General features: G+C 37.8%; 2 protein-coding genes across 6 annotated transcripts in view; one reads left to right on the top strand and one right to left on the bottom strand.

Moving 5' to 3' along the window:
* Window positions 1-5,113: 5,113 nt before the first annotated feature.
* Window positions 5,114-6,751, top strand: ankrd34ba (ankyrin repeat domain 34Ba; the record flags this gene model as incomplete). Its single annotated transcript, XM_081354723.1, has 1 exon — window positions 5,114-6,751. The coding sequence occupies one exon, from the start codon at window positions 5,114-5,116 to the stop codon at window positions 6,749-6,751; it is 1,638 nt and encodes a 545-aa protein (XP_081210849.1).
* A 1,452-nt stretch (window positions 6,752-8,203) lies between these two features.
* The window catches only part of zfyve16 (zinc finger, FYVE domain containing 16), a 31,514-nt gene continuing 17,570 nt past the window's right edge, over window positions 8,204-22,147 (bottom strand). For 3 of the 5 annotated variants that reach the window (XM_081354720.1, XM_081354721.1, XM_081354722.1), the window contains 13 exons: window positions 21,384-21,523; window positions 21,086-21,299; window positions 20,118-20,240; window positions 19,866-20,021; window positions 17,934-18,158; window positions 17,726-17,808; window positions 15,916-16,020; window positions 15,675-15,825; window positions 14,947-15,027; window positions 14,686-14,848; window positions 13,712-13,817; window positions 13,461-13,637; window positions 8,204-11,140 (listed from right to left, as the gene is read on the bottom strand). In XM_081354720.1, the coding sequence (XP_081210846.1) occupies window positions 10,982-11,140; window positions 13,461-13,637; window positions 13,712-13,817; window positions 14,686-14,848; window positions 14,947-15,027; window positions 15,675-15,825; window positions 15,916-16,020; window positions 17,726-17,808; window positions 17,934-18,158; window positions 19,866-20,021; window positions 20,118-20,240; window positions 21,086-21,299; window positions 21,384-21,523 (1,883 nt within the window). In that variant the 3' untranslated portion in view covers window positions 8,204-10,981. Of the gene's footprint in view, window positions 11,141-13,460; window positions 13,638-13,711; window positions 13,818-14,685; window positions 14,849-14,929; window positions 15,028-15,674; window positions 15,826-15,915; window positions 16,021-17,725; window positions 17,809-17,933; window positions 18,159-19,865; window positions 20,022-20,117; window positions 20,241-21,085; window positions 21,300-21,383; window positions 21,524-22,147 lie in introns of all 5 variants that reach the window. The other 2 variants (XR_014029298.1, XR_014029299.1) reach the window with 1 other exon arrangement.

Here is a 22,147-nt window from a genome sequence, read left to right as displayed (position 1 = left end):
CTGGAGCTGGTTTATTATTTAAACCCCTTTTTTACTTATGGTTTTTTTTCTCACCATTCTATATGCATATAAGTTGTAGGAGAAAATATGTAAAATCCTCCAGGTATATGAGCTGTTGGAGGGAAATAAAATTACACAAAAGAAAAAAAATCAATAGTATAAACTTTGACTGTGAACATAAGGTAGCTACAAGTATTATGCGAATAAATCCCAACATAATTAATATATTATGCACTATTATGCGATTAATTATTAACTTTTAATTAATTATTAACTAATTAACTTCCCTCGTCCACTTCACGAAGTGGAACAAACTTCAAAATGGCGGCAGGGATATCCCAAAGAGGAAGTGCTTAGGGAAGTTTGTGAGTGAGTATTTAAAAGTGGAGTGAAACACAGCCCTGTTATGAATAGGAGAAAGTGCAACGCACAATATGGCGGAATAAGTCCCGCCTTCTAAAGAAAAGAGCCAATCGCAGAGGAGTAAAGTCATTGCGTCACTGCAGCTGCCGTTAGAAGCTCCGGTTCCTGAGCTTTAGGACTGCGCATTAGCTTGGACCAGCCTGAAAATTTAATTTCTTTTGTCATGATTCAAACAAAAATTATGAGACAGTTGTTGTCAGATTGCGTATGTGATTTCAAATATGAAATTTAATTGTCAGCTTGGCTAACAGTTTTGGACAGTTTGATGTTTCCCTATTTAAAGAGATAGGAGCTACACTTGCATGCCGAGAGCCGTTTCAAAGATGGCTGCCGAGTGAAATTACTTGTCTTTTAAACCAAACGTGTCTTTGCGTCTAGCCTCAATGCTCCATTCACACTAACTTGGGATAAAGGGATTTTTTTTTTAATTGTTCTCAAAAGCATACAAATGTTATGCCTGCAAGAAAAATAAATGTTAGTTATGATTAATTAAAAACTCCCTTCACAATGTTAATCCAGGAACATGTCAAAATCACAGCAACCAATCAAATCCACCCAGTCGATGTGGAAGTTCACAGAAGTTCACAGCTCTCAGTTCACAGAGAGTTTAGTCAAACCTGTGAGTGCACAAGACATACGCAGCGGTTCTTTATTTCACTGGTTGTCATGGAGATAGCATTGCCTAAGTGGACTGAATCTACGCCATCTCACCTTCCAATCAACCAGACGACAGTTCTTTTCACAAATGTAAAGTAGCTACTATTTCAAACCGAGTGCAGATGTATACACACCATTATATCTAAGGTATGATGAAAAAAAACACAGGAAATACAGCTGTCCTCTAACAAGATTATTATTATTTTTTTTCAGGAGTTGCCTCCAGTTTGGTAGAAGCATTGAAAAGCATTTTATGTGTGGCTACTAGAATGGTAAAGTGTCTCTTACAGAAACTCAGGGTCTCTACAGTGAAGCGATACTTAAAACGAACAAAAAACAGCAGCATCATCATATACAAGGGTTAATCTCATGAAACCGGTTGGGTAACATTCATCCCAAAATTAAAAATAACTAATTAGCCTATATTTTACATTATGTTTTGCATTAAGAAATTTAAGCACATTTGCATTATTATATCAGAAATTTGGATTATTATTTTTTATAACAATAGAGCACATTTTTCCTTGAAAGTCTCATTATGGTAATATTTATACATCAGGTTTAATTTACTGCCTTTAATATATTTTTATATAAATAACATAGAAAACATTGTACAAATTGCAAAATTACTGTATTCATTAGAATAACCATTAAGAATGAGAATTGAAACCACCAGATGTATTATGATAATTACGGATGGACAGACAGACAGACAGACAGACAGACAGATAGACAGATAGACAGATAGACAGATAGATAGATAGATAGATAGATAGATAGATAGATAGATAGATAGATAGATAGATAGATAGATAGATAGATAGATAGATAGATAGATGGATAGATGGATAGATGGATAGATGGATAGATGGATAGATGGATAGATGGATAGATGGATAGATGGATAGATGGATAGATGGATAGATGGATAGATGGATAGATGGATAGATGGATAGATGGATAGATGGATAGATGGATAGATGGATAGATGGATAGATAGATAGATAGATAGATAGATAGATAGATAGACAGATAGACAGATAGATAGATAGATAGATAGATAGATAGATAGACTGATGGAGAGATAGATAGATGAAGTTCACTCTTGTGGTAGGCCCTCCTTAGAAAGAGCATTGCCTCTGTGGCCCCTCAAAATCGTACAAAATTTCTCGCTTAAATCGTTTCTAAATCCCTTCTCTCAATCCTGACAGGGTCCAAATGTGTATATCTGAAGTTCTTGAGAATCAAGGTTATTTTCAGTCATGATGTTTTCCTGCTTCTCTCTCTCTCTCTCTCTCTCTCTCTCTCTCTCTCTCTCTCCCTCCCTGCCTGTTTCTCCTCTCAGCATGTGAATAATGTGAACACCTCTCATTGTCGCTTAGATCTGATCAACGTCATTCCTGCAACACAAGCGCACTCAAACGCATTTACACTACAGACAGACAGGCAGCCGTGACACAACTGACTTCAGCCTCTATCCGGATCGCTCGAAATCTCGGCTTGTGATCATACGGTAAGAACACATTTTTATACCTTTGCATTAACTATTTGAAATCAAGTAGTATTTGACATCAATTAATGAAACGAGCAGCTTCTGATATGCAAACTGAAGGTAGACACAGAGAACATGTTCGTCCAACAAAGTTGATGGCACTGAATAAGGTTTGCTGAATGCATGCTTGGATCTATTTTCATTTGCTTCAGTGGTTAAGTTGAAGCAGTGAGAACATTCAGTGCCTTGATTATAATAGAAACACTTTGCAACCTCTTCAAAATCTCAAGTGCATACTGAATATGCTGTTTCATATACCATCTTTCCATGTACATTACAAAGGCTTAAAGCGTAATGACAAAAATGACAATTTGTTTGCTCTTTTAATTTACACTGAAACGCAGAACAGCTGGACAGGATTTTCAAAGGCCACTTTACTCGTTCTATGTGCAACTCACAAGTGGAGCTTCTCGACCTGCTCCCAGTAGAGCTGAGCAGAACATCGCTGACACGGTACAATCACGCTACGCAAAAGCAATCGTCATTTCCTCCATGGTAACAGTGTTCAAGATGCTCATGACAACTTGTTCAAACCTTGTTTTCACAAAAAGCAAATGCACAATGGTACTTGGTTCCACTGACGGAGTTGTTGCTTTGATTTTAACATCATGCGAACGTGATTATAATCAGCATGAATTTATATTGGAGATTTTAGACTTCATTACATCCACTGAAAAGGACAGTCGTTCGAGAGGCAAAGCAAAGCAAAGCATTGCATTTTGGTGGAAGATTGTAAGAATACAGACATTTATTTCAAAGATCATCTATAATCACACACAGAAATGACTTTTACACACTAACACCAGGAATGATTTTGATTTCATGTTGCATTTTGGGGATTTTTTCTTATAATAACGTGCACTAATAAATCATAAACAATAACAGTGCCTTAATAAATTTTGATTCTGATATCATGTTGACTGAAAAATGTGTATAAAAAAGACTTGCAGTTGAGAAGCATGGAAGCTGTACTGATGTCTGGAAGTGACTGTTTTCAACATTGAGATTCACAAGGCCAGATTCTGAGAATAGTTTGCAAACGCAAACAAATTATAAATGGTTTAAGCAAAACTAAGATGTAGGACGAAGCTTATAGAGTACAGTATACTCTCTTTACATCAGCACCACTAATGTCTCTCTAATTGACTTTAAGGGAATGAAAGGACACTTGATAAACCACCATCAGAGGGATGATGTTCTGCAGGCTCTGAGAAAGTAACACCAAGGACAGCAAACACAATAGCCTTTAGAAAGATTGCAGTTGCTGAAGAAAGCGTGAGGGAGGCTGAGCTCTGCGCTCATGCTGAAAAGGACAGGCACCGTAAAGAATGTTGTCTGGCGGTAATGGCAAACAATAAAGCCAAGGTCTCTTCTTCGGTTTATTGAATTTAGCTTTTCAAAAAAAAAAAAAAAAAAAAGTACTGGAGCTGTAATTCTACAGAACGAGAGCTTGTTGCCGAGCAAGGCTGGATTATAAAACGTAGCAAAGCGGAAAGTGCATTTGGCTCCATTTTATTATTTTGCAGCATTTGTGTGCAACCAAATCAAGCACCTAATAATGAGCAGACCACAATATGATAACTCAAAGCTACTCATTTAGTACATGTAACGTGCCATAAGAAGACCTTTTCAAATGGAAAGTGTTATACAGCTTACTGTATCATATTTGATATGCAAATTCATAAGGCCTCTAAATTATCAATACAGCCAAAAAGTTACTAAAATACTTGCACACATCTACTACATGCCTTATGTTGTCTGATTGATAGTTTATACTTTTTTTTTTTTTAGCAAGTAAAATGCCTTTTTGACTATTTGTAAAAATGTCCACCTTCAACTTATGGCTTTTTTGCTGTGAAAAATAAAGAATGACTTGTATATTATCAGTAATATTTCAAGATGAACATTTACTGATCTGAAGCAACTAAGGTTTGATTATCTATAGGTCATTTTCTAGAAATGTGAGTATCAAATATGATCCATCAGACTTTTGAGGAAGGTTTATTTGTTGATATCTCACTCATCATTGTGTTGAAGTGCATTATATGTTTTAAAACTAGAGCGCATTTAAAAATCATCTTTATCATCAGACATTATTGGGAGATACAGAGTGACGAGATGACTTATATGATTTACATCACAAGATATCAGAATTTCATCTTACTCTGGCCATATTACTGTCAGCAACTGCATTTGGATTATTATTCAGTTTTCAGAGTTTGGGACGTGTTTTTTATTTCATATTCTCACTGTCATTCACTACTATATGTGAGTCTTAAAAGCCTGATATATGATACTCAACAACAACATTTTGGGACTGTTTAATATTTTATCTAAAGGTTCAATAAACTGTTCCATTTTGAAAAAAATCATATTCTTCTTGTTATATGCTTTCCCTGGCTAATCTTGTTCCCCTCTTCACAGGTTTGTCATGGCAGCATCCGTGATCCGCAGGTGTGAGTCACAGTGAAAGAGGTGAAGATGGAAAGTCCACAAGTGGTTGACAGCAACTCCTTGCTGAAGGCTGTCTACTTGAGTCGTCTCCGTCTCACACGGCTACTCCTGGAAGGCGGCGCTTACATAAACGAGAGCAACGAGTGTGGCGAAACGCCCCTGATGATCGCCTGCAGGAGCAGGCATGCGGACCACCTAAGTGTTTCCAAGGTTAAAATGGTGGGGTACCTGCTTGAAAGTGGAGCTGACCCGAACATCCAGGATAAAAGTGGGAAGACTGCTTTAATGCACGCCTGCTTGGAGCAAGCTGGTTCTGAGGTGGTGGCGTTGCTTTTGGGTAGCGGCGCGGATCCATGTCTTGAGGACCACACTGGTTCCTCGGCTCTGATATACGCCATCAATGCCAGCGACGAAGAAACTCTTAAAATGTTGATAGATGCATGCAAAGCCAGAGGAAAAGAAGTTATCATCATCACCCCTGATAAACTTGCATGTGGAAGGCAAATGGCAAAACAGTACCTATCCATTCCTCCACTTGCAATGGTGGAACAATGGGACAATCAAAACTCCACCATCGTTCCCTGTGCGTCTCCATCTGATATTCTCCTCAGTACATCTCCACATGGGACTCTTTCCTCTGGTCCTACAGAGCATATGTTTTCCTTCCAGGACTTACAAAGCATGACGAATTCGCAGCCGAACTCTCCATCCCACCAGGCTCCCCTGGTGCACAGTCGAGTGAGCAAACTCCACAATCTCCAAAGATTGCACTCCGAGCCTTGGCTGAAGATCCCGCAGTCTCTTCTGGCCCAACAGTACGCCAAAACCACCTCGGCTATGGAGGAACTCCCGGACATCACGCTCGAAGAGGAGTTAACTTTCAAAATGAAGAGATTGGCTTTCGGGAATACACCGCTATCGCGTCATTCCAGTGTTGATTTGAAAGAAGCCAACTGTTTGAGTCAAACTCTGAGTCGAGGAAGCAACTGTGAAGGTCTAAGACCGGAAGGAGCTCTGTGCCGAAACATGTCCTTTGATAGCTTATCGTCCTTACACTCTTTATCCCATCCCAATCTTCATTGCAAAAGCAGCGTGGAAGCTTCCCCGGCTGATCCGGGCAAATCCCTGCCAAATTTGGCCGTATCCAGTCTCCGCAACATCATCCAGAGACGGCAACTAGGAATGGACCACTACAGCTCGGACTCTCAACTATCAGTGAGGCTTGCCAACTCACCAGAAGACCGTAAAGGACATCTGGAGAAGAGAAAGCTTGCTAACTCGCGCTCTTCTACTTTGGTAGGCTCCAGGGAGTCTCTTGAGAACGCTTCGTTGACGCACCTGCACAGGAGGAATCCAATTAGCTACGAGCGTCGGGGCTCTGGGGCGCTTTTGGATCCCATTTCCCATCCTCGAGCTGGTTTCCTCCCTCCTCTGAACCAGCATGCTCTGATCCCAAACATCACTGGAAGTGTAAATTCAAGCAGCATTGGCTCCAGCAACAAAGCAGTTTGTGGCGTAGCGGCAGGGACGAAGCCTTGCATGCCCTCGGCTCCTGCAGGTTTTCCTAAGGATCTCAAGACTAGGAGGATGCTGATAAGGCGACACTCCATGCAAACTGAGCAACTCAAGCGGGTTGGTGACTTCACAGAGATTTTTGGACACTGAATGGATGCTACTATTACTAAACAGTTTGACAGTAAGGCGCCAATTTGCACTGATAATAATTAATTGCTGGTTGCTGAAAATAACCAAATATCATCAATAATCTGGCGTCTAAGCTAAAATGAACAATTTCAACCGTACATCCTTAAAGGGATACTTCACCGATTAGCATTTAGCTTTGTATCAGTAGAAACCCGGTAGTATTTTCAAATGGCCGTGCTTCCCTCCCTCATGTCCCCCTGAGACGAGAGATTTCTGTATTGTGTGTCTGGAAGAAAACCTCAGAAAATCATCATTTATCGTCATCAGAGGCTTTTTTGTCCAGAGGCGAGAGACTCCAGCCTGTAGGAGGAGCTCGTCCCGCATGTCTTCAACCCGCCCATAGGGGGATCTCACGATAAAACGCCGTCTTTTCAGTTTCGAGTCGACTAGTAGCCTAGCTGTATCATTTCTCCCGATACTGCCCTCTGTGACCGGTAGGCGTGGCTTGGGCGTGTCCTCGTAGGGCAGCGAAGCAAGTGCATTCTGGGAGTTGTTGTCTTTCATCCACATGAGCCAAAAATACATTTTCTGGCTTTTCTCAGTCTAGAAGGCACCAACTTCTAAAATAATTTCACATTTCTACTACATAAATGACCCACATTCATCTTTCCAGTGGTGAAATATCCTTTTAAGGTGCGGTCACATGTAACGTTGCTCAGCAAAATCAAGTCATTTCAAAAGGAATCTAAACGATCGAATCGGAAAGATTTCCCCTGTCAGATTTTGCTCGTATTTAAGATGTTAACACAAATCGGCCGTGCTGACCAACAGAAAGCTGCTTGGTTTGAAAGTGACTACTGTGTGAGCAGTGCTTCATACTGTATATCTCTATGCTATTGACAATGGACCTTTTTGTAGCCCATGAAATTTCACTAATGTGACCGGTACCCTACAGTTAAAGACAATTTAATAGAAATGAATGGTTAAGAATGTGGCTAGTGCTTCAATGTCTAAGACAGGGTTCACCAATCTCGGTCCTGGAGGGCCGCTGTCCTGCAGAGTTTAGCTCCAACCCCAATTAAACACACCTGAGCCAGCTAATCAAGGTCTCACTAGGTATTCTAGGTATTAGGTATTATATGGTCTAAGAAAACAGGATACAAATGATATGTAGGTTTGAAATAAACAATTCAACCGGTGGTTGAGGCATTAATGGCATAGAAAATCAGCTTGTCAACATACAAATTCATTCGTAATACATTTGAGTCATTGTGTATAGAACATACTTTTGCTTGTGAATTGTTTGATGCTCACAATGTCTTTAAAAAAACACAATCAATTGCAACAGAATTGTATATTGTGAGCAGTAAATGTGCAGAAAATCACTCGTCCATTTGGAAAATCTCAATTTATCTAAACGACAAAAAAGGATGTTAGAAATACATGTCATAAATGAGCATGAGACAATGAATTTGCATATTTATCAAAATTTTATTCTACATGAGATACATATTAGAAATGAATGTTGTTTTGAAGAACATCCTTAGGTCCCATACCAGATAATTAATCAAATAAATCTGGTTTTCATGAATAAATAGATATACATTATGCAAACTGGAACATCTTAATAGCTTTTTGTAAAGCATAAAAAATACTTTAATTGTGATGATTTAATTAATCAGTAACAGTGAGAAAATAATTTAACTCCCAAAGTATTCCACAAAGCACGAATATAAGTGAGAAGATCTGAGATATGTCTAAAATGCTCGACTCATTTCAGACATTTAATCTCAAACCTTCCGTAACAATCATCTGTATCTTAAGAATATTTGTTTTTGGTTTGTGACAGAATTATAGAAGCCTTCAGATTATTTAAATATACAAGTCAATATATCAAATAAACTTATTCATCACTGTTTATGTTGTGTTTTATCACTATTAATAAAAATGAAATAAAAAATAAGGAACAATCACTCGTCTTGTATTTCATTTCACCAATCACAGAAAAAAGTGCATTTTGCAAATTAATAAATTTAGATTTTTGTTCAGATGCAGCTTTTAAAAATGAATGAATTCAGAAACTTGGCATGAACATAATCTTAATTCATAATTCATGTTTTGCAGGTTTAAGATACATTTTAAGATGAATGTAAAACTGCAGGACCAAAGTCTAGTGAACAGAGGAATAAAGGTTATTGCATTTATAAAATGGCTGCTTAATTCAGAAACATCATCCAGAATAATTTATAAGGAAATGAGATTCTTCAATCTGTCAAACTCATTAAAAGTGACAGATACTTTATCTCATCTGTTGTATAGTGAGAACCAGTGCTTAATTTGTAAATCATAAGGTGCCGGAATAATAAAAATAACATGCCATGTACTCAAATCCCTATTAGGCTACTCACATTCATTTATTAGTTACACAAATCACATGAATAATATATTTTCCAATCAAAAAGGCAACATTTGACTAAAGAGGTCAAGTAGTTCAGTGCCAGTCTTTTAACTTTTCTATCGTAATATATACCAGACATTAATTTAATAAACATTTAATGATTCAATGTTTAGCTGCTTGCATCTTACCTCGCGCTCTTTCTGCGTTAAAACTTAAGCATCATGCTAGATGTCATGCTCACAGTCTTTGGTTTTATTGGCCGTTTTAATCATTTTGACATTGGCGAGCGCTGTAATTAGAGGCAGACCAGACTGACAAATTAACTTGAAACTTTTTGACATCCTAATAACAACATACAGAGGAGAGCAGCAGATCAAAATAAAGAATATCAAATACTGGGGATGTGTCATTCATATTCTCTACTGATATTGCGTTAATGCAAATAGCATATTTATGGCCGGGAGTGATAAAAAGAACATGGTAGTTTCTTCACTGTTAGCATTTGCATTGCTAATCTTTCCCTTTCTGTCACTACGGCCAATATTCTGTTTAACGGCGCATGTTTAACTCTCGTCAGGAGCGCCCATAAACGCCTCTTCCGACGAGAGATACTGGATCCGCACAAACAGATAACAAATTAAGCACTGGTGAGGAAATTTGGCATCTTCACTAACTGGCATAATGATTGGCCGACCAAAGTTTAAATATCATGGAAAGTGTTCAGATGTGTTGAGATTTTATACAGGCCAACTTTAAAAGCCAGATTTTTCATTTCCTGGTTAGTCACACCAACAACACATCTTTAATAGTGCTTATCAGCTTGTCCAGTAAAATGAATTAATAGTAATTTAAAGCCAATAAAGCCATTTAAAGGTTTCAATAAAAGACCTTTTCTTTAATCAATATAGTAGTGTGAAAATAATAGTATAAATGTTAAAGCAAATTGTTTTATAGAGATGATTTTACAGTCTTTTTCCTTTACACTGAACTGTATTTTTGGTAAATATATGTGGTTTGAAACGAAACAACCAACTATTTTTTTTTTTTATAAGCATGACATCGAGTTATACACTCAACTGCACTTTTTTGGGTTATAATTGCAGAATGAGTTATGCTTTGTAATTTTAACGCCCTATCAAAAATATCACCTTTAATCAACACATGAACTGTTCCAAAAATAGTATTTGAGCTTAATAAAAGCTTAATTGAATTAGCAGATGATTTCATCTATACATCTTCAAACTGAGGAGTATTTTAACCTCTGTGTATTTTACAGATCGAGGAACATTGACTAATCATAAGACGCAGTACTTAGAAAGTACAATAATCAGTACATAAAATCTTCATATGGATTTTTACGTCCACACGAAGCTACTTCATATGGTAACAGTAAATTATGATGGATGGAAAAAACAGAAACACCGCAGATTCCAGCTCAGAAAAACGGACGTATAATGTGAGAAACGCAGGACTTCACATGCTCGGTCACGGTGTGCGCAATCAAGTAATGATTATAATTCTCTGTATATCAGTCATACAAAAACAATTCAGTTTTGAGTTCAAACCAACGTTCATCGACCAGCATCCACCGAACAGACCCCGGAAACACCACCGAAGAAGCACAGCACAGTTCTCACGTTTTTATTTTGTTGCTCATCCAAGACCTCTGCTTTATTCTAAAGGATCGCTAATATAGTTCCACTTTAGTGAAGTGCTTTTTAATTTCCTTTTAAAATGCATCAAACTCTCCATACCTTGTCAGATATCAGATAAGGAGTTTCTATGCATCTGCAACTCATCGGTTATGAATGTGAAGGTTCCACTGGCTGCCTTTGATGGAAAGTCAGCAGCGTTCAAATGCTCATTGAGATGTAGAAGAAAAACTCCATGTCCATGGTCTGATGGGGGACACAGGAGCTTCCTCCGTGGATGACGGGAATCAGGGCCCCGTCCAGATCGTTCATGTACTTCTGAGGCAGGAGGTGGCCACTAGAGCCAGCCTGGTACTCAACCTACAAAAACACAATCAGTGGATTACAAATGCATCTTATGTATTTAATCTACATACTAGTGTCTTGAGTTACTAATGAAGGAGTGATGCCAGTAACAAACCATTTTTTCCAAAAAGCAGCAGAGAAAAATGTTAAATGTCCCAGACTTAAAACTCTGAATCAAATGCTCAAGTCTCAAGATTCACTTCAGTGAACCGGTTCTTTCAGGTGGTTTCAATGAACTGGGTTAAATGCTGAATCAAGCGGTTTAATCCAAACATTGATCTGCCAACAACGTTTACAGCGATCATATTTGTTCTGAAGGGGGTGGATTGGAATCCACTGCTGCTTCAATGTTTATGAAATGAGTGATTATAATCAAGGTATTAATCAATATTTTTCCTTCTAAATATCAAATGAGTTGAATGACTTCTCTGGAGATTTTACTTTGTTATAGAAGTCACCAGTGTGATCACTGAAATGTTCTTTTCATGTATTCTTTAATGTCTATATTTGATATTTGAATGCAGTAACATCGCTTGCCTATTTATCCCGACTTCCAGAAATGAAATAGGGACATGTTTTGTGTTTGAGAAAGGTCTTCAACATGTTAAATCATATAGGGGTCAACAGCCGCTTTCCGACCAAGTAGTTACAGGAACTTAGTTATAGGAACGGTCCACTTCTAAACAGTTCTATGAACTACTCTCCCCCAAACTCGGTTTTGCTGTTTGTGTTTGCACTGGCCAAGTGGCCATAGGAACTGGTAGGAGGGTTAAGGGAGTGACACAAGCGCGGCGACTTTTATTTTGACGGTGCGACGGACCTTTATTTTGGCGGCGCTGAGAACGGCAGAGCAAACAATGCTCGTTTATTAGTTAGCGATCTGTCTAACAGTACTGTTTAACATGTTATTAGACAGAACTGTTATAGAAAGTAGACAGTATATGAAAAAAAGGTTATTAGCCTATGCCGTGTGGTTGATGTCCAGTGTTGCTAGCTGAGCAGAAATACATAATCATGTTTGACTTGGTCCCCTCAAAGTTGCGTTGGAGTTTCTCTTCAGAATAAAGGTTTAGAGACCCATCCCCATCTATCACTGTTTTCCATGTTTGTATAGTTAGTTTCTGGAGTAAATATATAGGCTATAATCTGTGTGTTTACATTCTAGCTGTTTTAAAAATGGCAGGTGCTGGTGTTCTGCGTGCGTTCGGTCATCAGCGTACACTAACGTCACGGGTAGTTCCTATACTGCTGGTTTAGACCCTACTCTGAAATAGGAGCTAAATTAGTTCCTCCAAATGGAGTTCCTAGAACTAAAATCGTTCCTAGTTCCTGCAGTGCGAACACGCCGACATCCGGGTACTTTAGCCAATAGTTCTAGGAACTGTGAAAAGGTTCCTCCGGTCGGAAAGCGGCTATTGAAGTCTATAGTTTAAGGGACCATTTCTCAGTTAAAGCCTATATTTTCCATTTAGACTAAAATGTCCTATCCTGAGAGAAAGAACTTGTTATCTTGATGTTTTGAGACGAGACTCCTGTTTATAGTCGAACTTCAGGGTCTGAATGTCAGCTGAATAATCGATGGAGATATGCTTCAGTCTATCTGTATATGTGTGGAAAATGACTAGGTTTATCTATTTCTAAGCCAATGAGAATCATTCAACCTGTAAGCAATGACGTAGCTTAGACCTTGGAAATGGTATAACTGCTGTGATCTTTGTAACTGTAAGCGACTGTTCTGACTCCGTGTCTTCTTTCAAACATCTGGTCCTTGGGTCCTAAACTGTTAACCCCTAACAGTTCACAGAAGCTCAAACATACTTGCTTGATGCGTGAGAACCAATGAGGTTCATTCTCGCGTGTTATGCCGCACGTTTGAGCTTCCGCAAAAACCAATGAGGTTTGTTCTTGCACGTCAAGCAAGTACGGTTGAGCTTCTGTCCGCTGATCAATGTTTATATGTGAATAAAAGCCTAAATTAAATCAGTTAAACACATAAAGCGATCAAATCTCTTCAGAAGACTTTAAGAAGGATTTCTCTCACAATTTCTTTTGAACCGTTAGTATTTCGGGTGAATAGAGTTTCAAGGGAGGGACAGAAATGTCTCAGATTTAATAAAAAAATATCTTAATTTGTGTTCCGAAGATAAACGAAAGTCCAATGAGTTTGGGACGACATGAGGGTGAATAATTGGATAAGACCATTTTTGGGTGAACTTTCAATTTAAAGGTTCAAAACAGCCTGTTTATAAGCGCAATTTCCATCTTACATTACAAAATGGGTTTCAGAGTTGTTTCATCAACACTCCTGTGTAATTTAGTGCCGGAAATGATTTACCATGTCCGAGTCGGTGGAGACTCGGAGCGCGAGAGAGTTGAATCCATTGGCCATGAGCACGGAGAGGTGCGGGCAGAGGGCAGCGCAGCTGGCGGTGGCAATCTCTCTCTGAAACTGAGCTGATGATGTGAGGATGGCAGATAGGGAAACGTCTGAAGACTTCAGCAGATAGAAAACCTGATGGGAGAGACGGGACGTGAACCAGAGATGACAACGAGGAACTCATTGTGCGGGCATCATGCAGTACACACCTCAGTACACCTGATGTTTCGGCCATCCATCTCAAACTCAGAGTCCTGCTGGATCTTGACGCTGGACACTCCCTCCAGAGACTTGCCATCCACTGGACTGGAGACTCTGCAAACATGCAAACACATAACATGTTATACTTTCTTAGGGGAATTATTTTTCACCTGACACAGCATAACCACTGAAGGAAGCTGAAGGAATGAATTTTAAATAGTGCCCAATTAATGCGGTGAACATTTTCAAGGTTACTTGCAGCAGCAGCCAAACCGATCAATAGTGCTTTATCACTCAGTAAAGTGATTATTCAGTACAGTATTGGCATATTGCACATCTATAAGAAAGCATCTGATAAGAACATACACATCTGGTCAAAACCTTTGCTTTGGAATGGTTAAGTACACTAATATACTTTTATTCAGCAAGGATATATTAAATTGTATAAAAATATCAGTACCGAAGTAATATTGTGTTAGTATAAAAAATAACTAAGCCAGACAGGGCTTAGATTAGGCCAGGATTAGTCCTTAGATCAATTAGGGCATTTAAGTTGCTTTAATAAACATCTTGAGACAAAAGAATGGCACTGATGTCTTTTAAGATATGCCAGTGAAAGTGGCTTTCAGTTAAAACAGCTCAAACTTGCATTTTAGTCATAAACCGGGGGTTAAAACGTTACAAACAATTTATATTTCATATAAATGCTCTTCTTTGAATTTCCCATTCATCAAATAATCCTGAAGAAAAAAACTATGACTCTTTCCACATTGATAACATTGATAATAATAATTATACGACGTAGAAGAACCATTGTTAATAGAGCAATAATGATAATAATTGAGGATCAAATAAGCATATAAGAATGAATACTGAAATAAAATGCCTTGGTGAGCAGAAGAGACTTCTTTCAAAAACATTATCAAAAGTTTAGAAAGATTACGATTTTTAAGTGTAAATATGTATGATAAATCGTTGGTACCCAGTGTTGACAGGTGCGATCCAGTCGACCCAGCGTACATTCACATTTTCTCGTGTCTCTTCAGAATCTGCCTTTCCACAGGGTATCTGGAAGTCGCTCTGGTCCCTGAGGGCCTGTCGCAAACCCTCCATTGTCTCCGGAGGGATTTGCACCATTAACCCATCTAAAGATGAAAAAGGACAGCGTGATGATACAGCTCTGCATTTTAAGAGTAATAATCTGATGTAGTGTTCAAAAAACTGACTTGTATAAAAGCATTACCCTCCACAATGCTTGATTTGGCAATAAATCCTGATGAGGCTTTCAGAGCACCATTAAACACCACAAAACTAGCTCCAGTCACTGCAAAACAAAGACTTGTTATCTGCTGATATCAGAAAACAAATATGATACAACAAACTTAATGAGTGTTTTCCCCAATAGATCTTGTAGAATAGATATTACAACTATGGTTATTCATAAGACCATACAATGCATTATAATATGCATTACATAACATAATTAATGCATTAAATATACTGGTAACACTTTACATTAAGGTTCAATAACATTAGTTAATGTATTTACTAACATGAACTAACAATGAGCAAAAGTAATTTTAAAAGTATTGTTAGTATTTTTATTAATCTTTGTTAATGCTAGTTAATAAAAATACAACTGTTCATTGTTTGTTCATGTTAGTTCACAGTGCATTTACCAATGTTAACAAATACAACATTTAATTTTAATAACGTATTAGTAAATGATGAAATTAATATCAACTAAGATTAATAAATGCTGAAGTAGTATTGTTCATTCTTAGTTCATGTTAACTAAAGAAGTTAACTAATGAACCTTATTGTAAAGTGTTACCAAAATACTTAAAGCTTTTATTTAGAATGCATTATTGAAGTGTAAGCAAACATTTGAACCCAATTTAAGAGAAAACACAAAGTTATTAAATATTTTTTAGCTATATTGCCCAGGATTAGCAGCAGTGCTTGACAAACCTCTCCTGGTTTTTCCTGGTATGCTATTGGCTTGAGTCCGGTAGCTTCCGTCTTCGTTCTGCATGCAAACCAAGTGGGAATCAGCTTCTGTGCTGAAACACGCACCGAAACTGATCACATGCTCATTGGAGGAGTTCACCACCTTCAGCATCTGCAACAGCCAGAAAAGAACCAACACAATCAATGACAATAACACAATAAACACAGCCTGACTGCTGCACAACTCAAGTATAACTCTGACCTCATTAAACCTGGACTTGGGAATCTCGATGTAGCTGTTTCCCAGCTCCATGTGTACTCGCAGACTTTCCACCACAGGTAAACTGTATTGGTAGTTCCTCAGATCCTGTGTTAAAATCAGCAAAACACAAGAATGAAGGAGGATACAAAGCGTTTGGGGATACAAGGCCTATAGGTCACACATTTATCTACACTTGTAGTTCAGTTCTCTTGGTTCTTTTGGTCCATACCACAAAAGAAAATGATACATTCAGTCCTGGTTAGCATTCACACTGTCATTTTTAAAACAGAGCCTAAAGATACAAAACAAAAAACAGATTTCATGACGTATATTTTGCAACAGAACTTACCTAACATCCAAAACAATGCCGTGTGTGGGCTAAATGCGCTTGCTGTATGTGCGCACATATAATGCTATTTTTCCCAGCTGAGAACTCATGAAGAGCTTATAAAATGAATAAAGGAATCAAAACGGCAGCATGAATTCCTCTGTTGCACAAAAACAAAGATCTGCTCAAAGGAAAAGTGTACCGAACTGTAATGGACAACAGAGCTGTATGAGAGATGAGAGGAACCAGGTATGATTGAGCATTCTGTCCTTTTTTAGGGTCGTATCTTGTGACATCACGTCCTGTTTTTGGTTTATTTAAATGTCTTTGGTCCACGTTGTGTCCCATGTTACGTACAGTCTGACAAGCATCAATCGTAAAGGACTATTATAAATCCTACAGTGTGCACCCAGCTTACATTTACCTTCAGACTCACCAGAGTCTCACCAGAAATAAGCCAATTTTGATCAACTTCATTTTCAAATTTTTCCATGCCTGTGTCCAGGAAAGTGGCTGTAAGCGTACTTGAAAGCACTATAGTTAGAATGGAGACCAACGAAGCTCTTATATTCTCGGAAATCAAAAGTGGCTCAGAGCTCAAGTACACTTCGAGAGGCCTCAGTCTTGAGCGCTCTCTAATCTCCTTCATTAACTGTCCCTGAGCTAAACCCTCGACTCGGGTTTTACTTGGGTGGAAAAATAGCTTCAAACTATTTGAAATCCTTTAAAATCTTTCAGGGAAAAATCATTCACAAATTAGAACATTTTAATTAAAACCACAATAAACCTAAAATTTAGATATTGAGTAAAAGGCTAAAACCAAATAATACCTCAGCTGCACACCATTAAGCCATATAAACATTAAACAGCTATAAACATAAAAATACATTATTTTCAAAGACATACACTACAGTTTATACTTAAAAAAAGAAGAAATGAACACTTATTCAGCAAGGAACCATTAAATTTATCAAAAGTGACAGTAAAAACATTTATATGTTACATATATTTCTAATAAATGCTGTTCTGTTCTTTTGAACTTTCATCAGAGAATCTAGAAGATAACGTATTACTGTTTCCTCAAAAATATGTACTGTTCTTAAATTGATAATAATAAGAAATGTTTCATTAACAGCAAATCAAATTAGAATATTAGAATATTTTTCTTAAGGATCATGTGACACTGAATACTAATGTAATGATGCTGAAACTTCAGCGTTGCATCACAGGAATAAATTACATTTAAAAAATCCAAATAGAAAATAGTTACTTTAAATTGTAACAATATTTCAAAACATTACTGTTTTTACTGTATTTTGGATCAAATAAATGCAGCCTTTGTGACTAGAAACTTCTTTCTAAATCATTAAACAAAACAAGACTTCAAAACAGCAGTACATGACTGAACTATTCATTCAAGTTAATATGAATGAGTAAAATACTGCCAGGACAGACAAGTGAGGGTTTAATGTGAACACGTACTGTGAGCAGATTCATGATGGTGTGTCCTGTCTCTTTAAAAACTGAGTCACGGAAACGCACGCTCACTAATGGGCAGGGATACACTGTAAAAAATAAACAACAGATCACATGACTGGAAGGGTGGAACTATGAGCTAATGTATATTCTGATAACAATATACGCTTTAATAACAATATTTTCTTCTCTGGATGTTCTAATGAGGGCTCACCGTTGTATTGTGCCCCTAGAGCGAGCAGCAGTCGGAGGGGAAACACTTTAGCCCACGGCACCTCCAGCTTCTGAATCAAAAGACCACAGAGGAACGAGACCTGCGGCAAAGCAAGACCGTCCAGAGGCTGAAAGGTTGGAGTGAAGAACAGGACACCTCCGTGGTCTTTACTGCCCAGGAAACTATCAGTGAATGTCACATTGCCAAGGTGCTCAACGAACTTCCCTGTGGTGGGAAAAATAAGAAACACCACCATATAAGCCACAATATATCACTCATTAACATACTGAAAGTTCTGAGTTTTGGTTAAACAGATAAAATATTATGCAACAAATGCAGCATAGCTAATAAAAAAAATCCTGTATAATCTATTCTGCTATCAGTATAGTAGTTAAAAAATCTCTAAAGGCCAGAAAGAGGGTGGAATATTGGTTTTGGTGCAAAAATAAAATGCTATAGAGCAGGGGTGTCAAACTCATTTTCACTGAGGGCCACTTCAGCATTATGGCTGCCCTCAAAGGGCCGGTTGTAACTGTAAGACTTTTAAAATGTTAATATAGTGTCTTTATTTGATTATTACTTATTTAAGTTACAAATATTGTATATGCATTTAGAGGGGTGTTTCTAGGTTTTAAAAACATAAGGGGATGAGCCAGAAACATGAGGGGCTGGGTAATAATGATTTGATACAGAGAATAATGTATTATTGTATATATGCAGGGGTAAACTGGCTCAAAAATTCAGCCCTGGCACTGTAGCCACACCAGCACACATTACCACACAGTCATGCTTATTCAAATGTGAGGTAGTTAGGGGGGTTCGGGGGCTTGCTCCCCTGAGAAAATTTGGATTTCTCAGACCTACATCTTTCGGCCAAAAAACGAAAATGTTATTTTCGGACGAAATTTTTCGGCAGCCTAAATTTCCATATGCTCTCGCGGGCCATATAAAATAACGTGGCGGGCCGGATTTGGCCCGCGGGCCTTGAGTTTGACACATGTGCTATAGAGAGTAAACTATGGTCCTTTAAGGCAGGACACAAAAGGTGAATAGGGTAAAAAAAATAAAGTAACTAATAGATATCACCGTACTTAGCCAAATTGATTGATTACATAAAGAATTGCAAACATATTTTGTATTTCTGATATGGTATGCTTAAATATTCAAATGAAGCATTATCTAATTAAATATGCACTAATAATATGCATACATTGCCCAATATTCAGATTTCTGTTTTGGAAAAGTCAGGTTCAAACTTCGTGTTTCATTGTGTTGATATATCAGAGTTAAAAAAAAGAGATATCTCTGTTTATCACTCCAAAAATCTGAAAATACTGTAAACAGCCAGATACAAATTATTTTCACCATGCTTTAGGATGCATGAACAAACCCCTCAGTAAAAACCTTCAGAATATAGATAAAACTGAAAAGTTTGGTGCATGTAAGCATGATTTCTGACTCAGGAGAACAAAATTTGCACTTAAAGATTTGTATTGTATTTGATCTAGTCTGAAACACCACATTATGAAAAGCCAAATAGCCCAAAATATAAAAACTGCCCAGTGCATTTAAAACCATTGTTTTCGCCAGTAATGTAATGCCTTAAAGGTGGTATCAGTGATTTCAGGCCCAAAAATATTTATCACATTCATCTAATCTTTCCTAACGATCCGCTAGCTGCCCGCCCCATAAGCATGCCGTCAAAAAACTGCGTCTCTGTAGGCAGCCTAGGCTCTGAGATCTGCACACAAAAACAAATGGTTTAGCCAAACACTCAAAACCAAAACAAATAGTGTTCCAACCAATCACCGACAGGGGGAGGGTTATGGGGCGGGCAGCAAGCGGATCGTTAGGAAAGATTAGATGAATGTGATACAATATTTTTGGGCCTGAAATCACTGATACCATCTTTAAGAGTTCTGGGTGACGTACCTTTCTGTGCATCCTGGTATATACTAACATACAGGTTGAATACGTCTCTAGGCAGGCTGTTTTCCTCTGGGAGACACTCGATTATAAACACCAGCTCTTTCTGGCCAACTCCCTGAAGACCATTAGAGCTCAGACACCAGCACTTCTTCTCACAATCTACAACACAGAGAGACAGAGAGCAATGATGTTCATCAAATGAACAAGTGGAACATGATCACATATTTCAAATCAAGTTCAGACATCGTGACATACATGTGACGATCTTGACGTTCACCAGTAAATTGGCGTTGAGCACGAAGATCAGAGGTTGTGGGCCTCCCTCCTCCAACAGCAGCAATATTTGGCAAGCAGCAGGACGTTCCTCAACTAATAAATCTAATGAAATGAAAAGAAAATTACAGATTAAAGAAAAACAGCACCACATTATAAAGAGTTCGCTCTGAATTCTCACATTTGACTGTTGCGACAAAATAATAACCAAAAGGGCAGTAGCTTCAGTTTAATTATAATGACATTTATAGTCCAGTTTATATTCAATTCGATACTAATTAACCTCTATACGTAAATAATATTTTGTTGTCATTAACAAACATTTAAAAAATGTTGTCTAATGAAGTAAATTCATAAAACTTTAACATTTTAGTCAATCTAAAATGCAACCAAAAGAAAATATAAAATAAAATAAATGTATTTTTATTGTTGTCAAATAAAGTGCTGCACAACAGAACTTGTACACTGTATAAATTAAAACATGGGTGAAAAAGCATCTTGGTTGTATGATGAATGATCTAAGGATTCTTAATAGCAACCTGAGTGTGTGTGTTACTTTAAGAGAGCAAACAACTTTTATTTTCTAGTTTTTATTTTATTTTTATATATGATATGTGTCCGGTTTCACAGACGAGGCTTAAGTCTAATCCCAGACTAAAATGCATGTTTGAGCTGTTTTAACAGAAAGCTACTTGCACTGATATATCTTAAAATATGTCAGTGTCATTGTTTTGTGTCAAGATGAATGTTTTTTAACTGTAGTTTAACTAAGACCTACTCCTGGCTTAATCTAAGCCCTATCTGTGAAACCAGGCCTTAATTTTATAATCATTAGGCATTTATGTAGTTGCCATTTTACACCTTTTACCATTTCATCATTTTTTATTTCCCCCAGCCCTATCATTTAGACAGAAATGACCTTCAAAATGATATCTGGTAGAAGCCCTTACCCCCATCTTCCTCCTCTCCTGTGGTAATGAGAAGTGGAGGCAGACCTTCGTCATCCTCCGGCACCAGACTGACTGCTCTCTGCACGCAGTTGCCCACCCCACAAAGTAGGCCATAGTCCCACGGGCCTCTGACGGGCGGGCGGCTCACTTCAGTAGCGCTGTCAGAACTGACTCCGGCACTCTCATCAGACTCGCCAGGAATTTTACTGTCAGGCTGAAAGAAAGCAAATCAATTAATTACTTCAATTGTCACTATGAATTACCTCCAGCATCAGTTTAGAGGATTTCGGCGTCTCACCCCCGGTGGGTCTGGCGTTATTGGGCTCGACTCCTGAGAGGATCTTCGGGTCTGTACGGAGAGTTTGGTGGTGTCGGCTACCTCACCGTTTGGCAGGATACCATCAGCAAACCACACGTGCTTCTGCTCACGAGGAAAACCTACAGGAACAAATACAGAAACACAAACGACAGTGTCATTAGGATCAGGCTTGAAACTGGGTATCAAATAAAGTATGCTTGAAATCAGGCGTGATGAAGAGGTATAACACCAAATGTTTGCTCACCAAGGCTGAATTTATTTGATCAAAAATACAGTAAAACCAGTAATATTGTTGAATATTATTACAATTTAAAAAAAATAAAAATTTAAATATTGTAAAATGTAATTTATTCCTGTGATGGAAAGCTGAATCTTCAGTGTCACATGATCCTTCAGAAATCATTCTAATATGCTGCTCAAGAAACGAAATGAAAGCTGACTGTATGTGCAATATGTTTGTGGAAACCATGATACATTTTTTTCATGATTTTGAATAGAAGGTTCAAAAAAACATTTGAAATACAAACATTTTGTAATATTTAAATGTCTTTAATGCCACTTTTAGTCAATTTGATGCGTCCTTGCTGATTAAAATATTAATTTAGCTAGTGAAGCTGGTCTAGTCTTCCACTCTATATGATATGGAGTACATGCACTTTGGGACACAACCACTCTTTCATCCGTGTACTAATTATATTAAGTGGAAGTCACTGTGTTTTATAGCCATAAGAGCTATAACTCTA

This window comes from Scardinius erythrophthalmus, assembly GCF_964197995.2.
Source record: "Scardinius erythrophthalmus genome assembly, chromosome: 23".
NCBI classification, from domain to species: Eukaryota; Metazoa; Chordata; class Actinopteri; order Cypriniformes; family Leuciscidae; genus Scardinius; species Scardinius erythrophthalmus.
Note: the sequence above shows the minus strand (reverse complement) of the source record. Positions and strands in the feature narration are given on the sequence as shown.